This window comes from Delphinapterus leucas, chromosome 8, assembly GCF_059928025.1.
Source record: "Delphinapterus leucas isolate spDelLeu-1000000601 "Yukka" chromosome 8, BTC_Dleu_Yukka2, whole genome shotgun sequence".
NCBI classification, from domain to species: Eukaryota; Metazoa; Chordata; class Mammalia; order Artiodactyla; family Monodontidae; genus Delphinapterus; species Delphinapterus leucas.
Window position 1 is genome coordinate 8,375,960 of NC_143136.1, and position 9,716 is coordinate 8,385,675.

Genomic DNA, 9,716 nt, shown 5'->3' on the forward strand with positions numbered 1-9,716 from the left:
CTTCACTGTAGGGCAATCTGCCTGAGTCATTTACTGGAATTTCTCTCATATCTGTTTCTTTAGGTCTTTTATCTTGGCTGGTCATATTCTGTTGGAAAATTTTAAATTTTGCACTGTTCATTTTCTACCTCTTTCTTGCAATTTCTAGATGTGTACAGTCTGAGTTCTCATGTTGTAGACAAAAGTATCTCCCCTGGGTCTCTGCTTTTTCCTTTAAATGCCTTTTGTACTCTCCTAAACATTCTTTTTTTTTTTTTTAAATAAACATTCTTTTTTTTTTAATAAATATTTTAAATAAATATTTATTTGGCTGTGCCAGGTCTTAGCTGCGGCATGCAGGATCTTCATTGCCGCATGCGGGATCAAACCCGGGCCCCCTGCATTGGGAACATGAAGTCTTAACCACTGAACCACCAGGGAAGTCCCTCTCCTACACATTCTTATTTGCTTTCTTGGCACTTAGCAGTCAGGCCCACTTACTAAAAAATAAACAAGAGTTGATAGGAGCAAATCTGAAACACCTAGAGTACAAAGTAGGAGTCACTTCAGTGCCTTGTTTTTCCTTAATATATTGATCAGAAATTGGATGAACCTTCGGGATGCTGAGACAGGGAAGATACTCTGGCAAGGAACAGAAGACCTGTCAGTCCCTGGAGTGGAGCATGAAGGTACTTTCCACCCTTTGTCTGCACAGGGCTGATGACGCAGAGCAGGGCTAGGTATCAGGGAACTGAGTTAATGGAGACCCACCAGGGGACGGGCCTCTGCAGGCATAGCACGTCAGTCCACGTGGTGCTGAGATGTCTAGTTTCTTTCTTATGTTTCTTTCTCCTACTTCCCAAAACCCACCTCGTGCTGAAATTTTAGCATTAGAACATACCCAAAGATACAAAGATCTCAACTTTTTTCTGAAAGAAACTTTGTGTTTTTATCTCCCTGAAATAAAAGAAAAACCAAGGGAACAGAATAGAAAGAAGGTTCCCATTCAGCCCCTTTCCTGATAAGAGGAGCTGGGTAAGGCCTTTAGATGCACTAAATCTATTGTTCCTTGAAGATCTTTCAGTCAAATGCACTGGACCAGTTTGGGACCTCTGCCTTTAATTAAAGTGTAATTCTGTTACCAAGGCATTTTATGAAATTTAACATAGATAATATACACTCTAAATCATCTCTAAGAAGCTCCCAGAAATGCTTTCAATATTTCTTTTTCTTTACCAGCCCGTGTTCCCAAGAAAATCCTCAAGTGCAAGGCAGTGTCTCGAGAATTGAACTTCTCTTCAGCAGAGCAAATGGAAAAATTCCGCCTGGAACAAAAAGTTTACTTCAAAGGGCAATGCCTAGAAGGTATTCTGCTGCCAACATGCCTGAAATCTGGGCTTAGGGACAAAATCTGGACAGGGACAGAAGTCAAGACCCAGTGAACTAAAGCACTGCTTTGATAACATTTATTTTGCAACTCAGTTTGTGATAGGGTTCCTACACGCTGGCAGACTGGGGAGCCCTGGCGAAAAGAAGCAAAAACAAAGCTGGCAACTACAAGGGGCTCTGAGCCCAACAAAAGGGTTACTGACACTGGAGGGCCTGAGGGTGGTGCCTGCTTTGTCACTGGCGTGGTATTATAACATGGTCACAAGGAAGCTGCTGGTTAGGGCCTGGTACAGTGCTCTCCATACAGTCTTGTACAGATTTGACTGGCAAGGCCACTCTGCATTGAGTTTTTACCGTGAAGTCTAAGAGTGTACATATGTGTCTTAGAGCTGAAATTCCAAGTGAAAAGGCCTGTTCTGTACTTCCATACTTCCTGGATGTATATAATTTACATCCAGCCTACTGCTAAGAAAATATTGCTGGCCCTAGTGCTTTAGATCCCAGAGCATAGGGAGCAGGCCTCTAGTGTGGTTCAGGGGACACAGCCTGAAGGGGGCTTCCATGTCCTTTCTTATGCCTCTGGCCTGGGAAGTTTCTGATGGCTTCAGTGGTGCTTCCTGGGGTAGGAAGAGGCTTGCCCTAAAGGATGGGGACATGGAGCCCTGAGACTCTGCCCAGGGTGCCAGCTCACCTGCTTTTCCTTCTTCCTTCAGAATGGTTCTTCGAGTTTGGCTTTGTGATCCCTAACTCCACAAACACCTGGCAGTCCCTGATAGAGGCAGCGCCCGAGTCCCAGATGATGCCAGCCAGCGTGCTAACGTGAGTGAGCGGGCCGCAGGAACTGTGGAGGTGTCTAGAAGCAGGAATTCCAGGCACGTGGGACTCGTGGTCCCGTTCAACAGGCAGGCAATCTAGGTCGAGAACAAGGGTAAAAGAGTATCCAGTGGTATCCGAAGTTACAGCTTACTGACGTTTGTCATGTGAAAAAGACAGTGTGATAGAATGGAAAGAATTAGAAACTTCAGATTAAACCTTTAGACTAAATTCCTGATTAACCATGACTAGCTGTGTAATCTTGGACAATGTACTTTACCTCTCTGGGCCTTATTCTCCTCCTCTCTAAATGTAGAATTAATAATTATCTCTTACAGAGGTATAGTGAGGATAAAATGAGATGATATGGAAGGAAACTGGCATATAATATATATTAAGTCTATGCTAATTGGCTCCCTTTCCTTACTATCAAACTTCTGCTACTCTGTACTTTGTTTGAATGGCCTTCAGTGGAATCTGGCAAAGTCCTAATTCTGTTTTAGAGGATAATATTTGGTTATAGTTTTTCAGAGACTAGCTTACAATTTTAATAGATATGCTTCCAGCTCAAAGAATAATTAGTTTGTCCTTTGTCCCCAAAAGTCAGTCAATAACTGCCTACCTACCATTTTTCTCTTGGGAAAAGATTTTAGTCTTTTAAAAGTTTTAGCAATATTGCCTAGTAACAAATTATTCACACAGATAATTGTGCAATATTGGATCATCTCTTTAAACAGGTCCTTTATGAAAGCCACATTGAATTTGTAAATAGAGGTTATTTATTTTATAAGTCTTGAATAGATTTTTAATTTGTATAATAGTAGGTATTTTTATATTCCATCAACCAGTCAGATCTTGAGTTCCTTATTTACCTATTTTATAATTAATTACTAGCAAGAAGATATCTGCTGGATATTAATTACCCTGGGAAAGTACAGTGTCATATGTAGAAGGGCATTTTTTTAGATTTTATTAACCATTATTTGACTTATTCTTGTCCAGGCCTGATTTCTTTCAGGTATTAACACCACTAAGTCTGTGATAACATATTTAGTTTATTTAAGTTATGTCTTACTTTTTAGAACCCCAGAGTAGTACCACTGTTGCCTTTAACTTAGTACAAGAGTAGTTTGATTTGGAAACACTGAGATAACCACCAAGAAAAATGAAATTGCACACTGTATACAATACAGGTGTATTGTTTGGGGTTCTTAAGCCATAAGCCATAGAAACTGACTCTGGCTTACAGGACAGCGTTGAAAGGGTAGGGCTGAGACCTGAGAAACTCGAAAGATGCAGGTGGCAGGAACTGTGGATGGTTTCCTCAAGGAGCAGCTGTGGGAAGGATCTTGCTCAGGGGAGAGAGTCTGATTGGCCCAAATTACATCCTGTGCCCACCCCTTTGCCAGGCAAGGGGGGAGCCACTTGGTTGACCCATGGACTGGAGATAGGGTGGTTCCCCAAGAGAAGAACAGAGCGCTGTTACTCAAAGTGAGGGGAATAGATGCAGGACAGGCCAACCCACAGCTGTCCACCAGAGTAAGTTTTATAGGAAAAGATACGTCCGCAGGTTTCCATGTGAGTCAGAAAGTCAGTCATATTTGTAGGCACCGCTGTGTGCAAAGCACTCTAAGGGCCTTAGGTATACTGTGGATTAACACATGCTCCCTCTTATGATTTCTGAACTTGAAGAAGACCTACCTAGTCACATAAGTTAAATGTCATGTTAGACATCTAACCCCATATGGACACAGATTTTAATATCCCCAAGCCAAGGTTATAGGTGAGTGCATGTCCACAGGCCCAGCAGACCCAGATTGAAACCACTTTGTGGAAATGAGATCTGTTGTCTAACACGCTCACTCTTTCGCCCTCTCTTCTTACTTATAGTGGAAATGTTATCATAGAGACAAAGTTTTTTGACGACGATCTTCTTGTAAGCACATCCAGAGTGAGACTTTTCTACGTTTGAGAGAAGAATATGTGTGCATTTCAAGAATTCATTTTTTTAGGGGGAAGGAAGAAACTGTTTACTTTTTTCCTCTATACATTTGATTTTTGACACTTCCACCCCTAATTCCCTCTACGGCAAAACCCACCTGCGGCCACCAGGGGACCAGCTCTGTGTAGGTAACCAGATGGCTTTTTTCTCTCAAGCCACCATCTTCAACCGACCAGATTAAACTCCCAATCCCAGACCAGGGCAGAGGGCATGCCTCAACTCCTTTTTGGAGTAGACACAGAGACAAACACATACCACAAGCTGTTCCCGTCACCCTCCCTGCCTCCTTCTTGGGCCCTGCAGGCAACACATCTTCCTTTGGCCCCTGGTTTTGGAAAAATTCGAGTTCCTGACCCACATTTAGTTTTTTCCTACCATTTCTATTTCATACATTCTCATACATTTAACTTGTAAAATAGACTGTGATATTATTGTTACATAGTGAATTAAAACATATGAATTAAAATATTCCTATGTCTTTAGCATGGCATTGCTTTCATCTCTCCTTTTTTTGGAATGTGAACCTGGCTCCATGATGGGAAGAAAGACATTTAACAGACCAGACAGTAGGATCACAGCTATATTTTACTCCAGAGATCAACTGATAGATCTTGTGGTTCCTGAGTGCTTCAGTTGCTGCTTTCCAAGAAGGTACAACATACCTGAACAAGACCCATGACCTTGACATTTGTCTTTTAGATGTGATATTTCGTGGTTCTCTTCCACAACATACATGCACCCTCTGCTTGTTTGTACTGTTTTTAACTTTTTCCCTTCTTTTATAATGTGCATTTGTTCAAGAAGTTTCCAGAAAGGTTAGAAGTTCTAAGTTGGTAGAGTAAGGACTCTTATTCCTAAATGAGAAACTAGAAGTTACAAAATGAAGAAAAGATCTCCCTAAACTCAACTGGAGAACAATGGGAAGGCATCCAGGATGGGGTGGGATGCTGAGAGGCCTTAAAACCAGTGGTCAGAGGAAGCCCATGTGACAGAGAAGTAGTTATATGTGCAGTGCTTCCAAGTCTGACAATAGAGAGAAAACTAAAAAGGGCTCTCTTTCAGGAACTTACCTCTGAGCTACCAGTAGCCTTCACTGTCCTTTATAAAATACCAAAAATTAAAAGTTTTCTGGTTCCTCCTGTAGTAAGGTCTGAGGCCAGAGGAGGGAAAATACACCGAGAGATGGGCTCTCCTTGGTGTAGCCCCTGCTTCTAGATTCCTGCTCTCCTTCCATCTGTTACCTCAAAGGGCCTGTTTGCATATGTGGGTGGGGAGGAGAAGCAGTACATTTTTAGTATACTATCGCCATCTTTCAGTGATGACTCCATTCTTCACATTAGATCTGTTATCTTCAAAAGCTAATTTTTAAATACCAAAGGTTGGATAAAAAAAAAACCAACAAGGTAAAAGTGAATCAAGCTTTTCTTTTGCTTTCCAAAACTGCCATGTCTTTTCTCAGAGTGAACCTGTCTCCTTCCCTTTTCCTGGACTGTATCTTCTCCCCAGAGTCCCATGAGGGAAGGCTGTCAGGGGCCTGGACACATTCTGATGGAGAAAGGACTTCCCAGGGAAGGCTTCTCCACCCGCTTAGACCTCCTTCACTGCCCTTCTCCACTCACTCACCCAGCCAACAGTCAGGGACACACTTCTTTGCTAGCCGCTCTGAGAAAAACAAAAAGAATCATAGTCCAGTCGTTCTTAGAAGCTTGCCATCTCTCCAGGTACATGTGCTCAGGCAAAATTTCTCATTTTATCATGAAACAAGCAAGACAAAAGAAGCGTGTGCCTCAGGCACAATACTGATCAAGGGGTTCCAAGCGTAGGTGGGATTTGAACTGATGGGGAGGATCGCTGAATGCTATGGTGGGAGGAGAAGGGAAGTGGTACAGGCCAGGGAAGAAGTCAGGCAAAAGGAGAGGGAGGACACGGGAGCTGCAGGGACCAGGGCCCTAGGTAGGTTAAGGTCAGCCCTTGTAGGGTGGGTGCTGGTCCAAATGCCTAAAAATCTGGAGGGTTTGTGGATAAATTAAAGGCCACAAAATGTTATTGGAAGGAGAAGCGTACAGATCAGGCCTGGCACAGTGTACAGCCACTGGTTCTCAAACATCTATGGCACCTGCCCACACCCAGAGATTCTGACTCAGTATGTGTGGGTCCCAGAAATCTGCCTATGGAAGCACCCCAGGTGATTCTGCTACAGGTGTTCTGTGGACCGTATTTTGAAATACTGGTAGAGGCATTTAGTGAATATTAGAGACATACCTGTGTACACTGGTGGCCATAAGATAAACTGAGATCTCCAAGCATGCTTAAGGAACAAAGGGTAGTCCCAGTTCTGCCCTGTGCCAGTGAGGGGAAGTTTTCAGTTGCTCAGGGCAATCAAGAGGAACTTTAGAGTCTTCATAGGAGAGGACAGAAGAATCCCAGGCAGCATGGCCTTTGAGAAAGACTTGGGAGAACTTAGAGGATCTGTCAAACATAGATTTCTATTTAGAGAGTTTTGGTTAAGGTTTCCTGTGTGATGTGAATAAACAGTCTCGTCCATCTTCCCATCTGTGTTACTGGCCAGTGTGCTGAGTGACTTCTGTGATGGAGCACATGGGGAAGCACTGAGTCTGGCCCTGGTTGGACACGAGGGGGTGGAGGAATCACAGTCTACCGAAGAGGATCTAGCCACATTCAGGCCACACTTACAGGCCTGTTATGTGTATCAGTAAGATGTCGTGTGAGGCACAGCCCTGCCTTTCCTGAGCTTTGTCCCTAGTTGAGCAATTATAAGTGCCTGCCATAAGAGAAGGACAAGGTGGGCATTTAAAGGAAGAAGAGATTACATGCAGTTCAGAAAAATCAGGAAAGCCCTCCCTTCTCTGGATCCTTCAACTCTCAGCCTACAAAATACGTTCAAGTTGCCCTAAAAACAAAATAAGCTTTTATAAATGAGGCTTTCCTTCAATCCCACACGGCCTTCAGCTCCCGCTCCCTCCTTTTCTTTCTCTACAGATTCAGACCTCTCGGAGTTGTCTCCACTCACTCTCTACGCCCCTACCTCTCATTGACTCCTCAAGCCACGGCTCTCTGGCTCTGGCCCGTGGCTTCCTCTCCTTCGAGGCATCAGTGAACTCCACTGAGCCACTGCCCCCATCCCGTCCTTCTTGCTTTATCTGCTGGGACTCTGGGAGCCCCTTTGCTGAGTGTCTGCTCCTTGCCCCTTTGCAGGCTCTTCATTTTCCTCCAGCTGCCTTGCCCCTAAAATGTTTGTTGGTGGATTTGGGATTTTTTTTTTTTTAGCTATTATATATTGAGAAAATGCTTGTACAAATTCTTCTTTTTTTTTTTTTGGCTGCACCTCGCAGCATGCAGGATCTTAGTTCCCCAACCAGGGATCAAAGCCATGCCCCCTACAGTGGTAGCTCGGAGTCCCAACCACTGGACCACCAGGGAATTCCCACTTGTGCAAATTCCTTAAACATTATACATTCACTGCATGCATATTTTTGAACAATTTTTATGTTCCAGACACTTGTTGGACAAGATGAGTGAAGTCCCTACCACTAGATTCTAATGAGAGGAGACAGAAAGCAGATAATTTCAGATAGTAGTCAGTGCTCTGAAGAAAACAGGACAGTGCAAGGGCAGCATGTCTGAAATGAGGAGGTGAAGAAACGGAAAGAAGTCAGCATTCAGCTTTTGACCCCAAAACAGGATTGACGAGTCCCCAGCAAGTCAACAGTCTGGAAAGCCAGGATTTACTCAAAGGAAAAGATTTTTTAAATCCCTTAACCTATCATCAACAAAGTAAGAACCAAATGTGCCACACCTGATACTACAAAGGACTCAGGGTATGACAGGGAAGGCCCTGCCTTGTGGGAGGAGTGACAGCCTCCCCTTCCACCCTGCGAAGGATGGAGAGGAGGAAGCAGGGCAAAGAGGCCCAGTGCTGATGTCCTCGCTTTCCTCCACCCCTCAGGCCTGGGTGGAAAGGCTGGATAGAAACATCTGCCCAGGTGTGGGGGAAAGATGAGAACTTCCTAGAGGTTAGTGGGGAGGGTCGGCTGCCCAGCAATCCAGTAGACGGAGGCCTATTCACTTAGCTTCATAACCATCTCCCCTATAATGTCCTCCATCCCTACCACCCCGGCCGCAGTTCCTATATCCATCTGGGGCCAGTCTAGCTGATGGCATGGCCTCCCCTTGTGATTTATCCTTCACATCACAACCAGAGAGCCCCAGGATGTGCATCTGCTCACCAATTCCTGGGTATTGTCGAGTTTATTTTTAGAATTTCTTGCTAGTGACCTGGTAATTGTTTTGCAGCATTCAAAATGCACTGTTAAAATGGTCCTCAAAGTGAAAACATTAAATGGCTTAGCAGTTCTTTTTGGTGCTTTTATTTGGTCTGAAACTGAGCAGCTTCAACTATAGCTTTGAATAAACTGAGGGATGCAATGCAGTGGACTGAGAAGCAGAAATCTGGTAAATATACTTGGTTCCCAAACCATATACACCGAGGCACCCCGGGCCCTGCAGCAAGTTCACAGGGCTGCCGTAGGATCGTTTAGTTTTTTAAGGACATGCAGTGATACGGGACATCTGTCATACACTGCTCAAAATCAACGTGAACAGGAAATGAGGGGAGTGGTGTCCAATCTGATTCCAGGTTTGAGAAGCTGTGCAGTGCCCAACAGGCACACACACTCCATTAGTAAGTCACTGTGATGATCAATGAAATAAAAATATTTTTTTCTCTCCATCTATGTGGCTTTTCTTTTTCCAAAATAATACAACAGCTACTAAGTTAGGACATAAATACTTAATAAGTTGTTTGGACCTAACTACTTAAGTAGAATTGTTAGCTATTTGTTTTGACCTAGTTGCACCGTGAAAAAAATTGCTGAGACACAAAGATTACTGTAAACAGAGAGCGTTCGGGGATCTCTGATAAAGCCCTTAGTTTAAAATTATGCCTTTCAGAGGATTAGAAACACACATTCAGGGACTTCTCTGATTTCCCAGTGGTTTTCTGTGCTCCCAACCTCGGGGGCCTGGGTTCAATCCCTGGTCAGGGAACTAGATCCCGCATGTGGCAATGAAGATCACACATGCCGCAACTAAGACCCAGCACATCCAAATGAATTAAATAAATAAAATTTTTTTTAAAAAAAGAAAAGAAACCACACGCACACAAACATCACTGGCAGCAGTAGCATCAAATGCATATTGACCACCCAGCTCTGAACTCTGAGACAGCCTTTGGTTCCATGGAATGCTTTTTTATTTATTTATTTATTTATTTTTTTATTTTGGCTACTTGGTGTGGCATGCGGGATCTTAGTTCCCAACCAGGGATTGAACCCAGGCCCCCTGCATTGGGAGCGCAGAGTCTTAACCACTGGACCATCAGGGAAGTCCCCCATGGAATGTTTTTATTTGTTTTTAATTAATTTATTTTATTTTATTTATTTTTGGCTGTGTCAGGTCTTCGTTGCTGCACACAGGCTTTCTCTAGTTGCGGCGAGCAGAGGCTACTCTTCGT

General features: G+C 43.6%; 1 protein-coding gene across 1 annotated transcript in view; it reads left to right on the forward strand.

The window, feature by feature from the left end:
• Window positions 1-8,557, forward strand: part of PDE6D (phosphodiesterase 6D) — a 56,044-nt gene extending 47,487 nt beyond the window's left edge. The window contains exons 2-5 of the mRNA XM_022567961.2: window positions 580-668; window positions 1,219-1,344; window positions 2,082-2,187; window positions 4,072-8,557. Coding sequence (XP_022423669.1) covers window positions 580-668; window positions 1,219-1,344; window positions 2,082-2,187; window positions 4,072-4,153 — 403 coding nt within the window. The 3' untranslated portion in view covers window positions 4,154-8,557. The remainder of the gene's footprint in view (window positions 1-579; window positions 669-1,218; window positions 1,345-2,081; window positions 2,188-4,071) is intronic.
• Window positions 8,558-9,716: the final 1,159 nt, after the last annotated feature.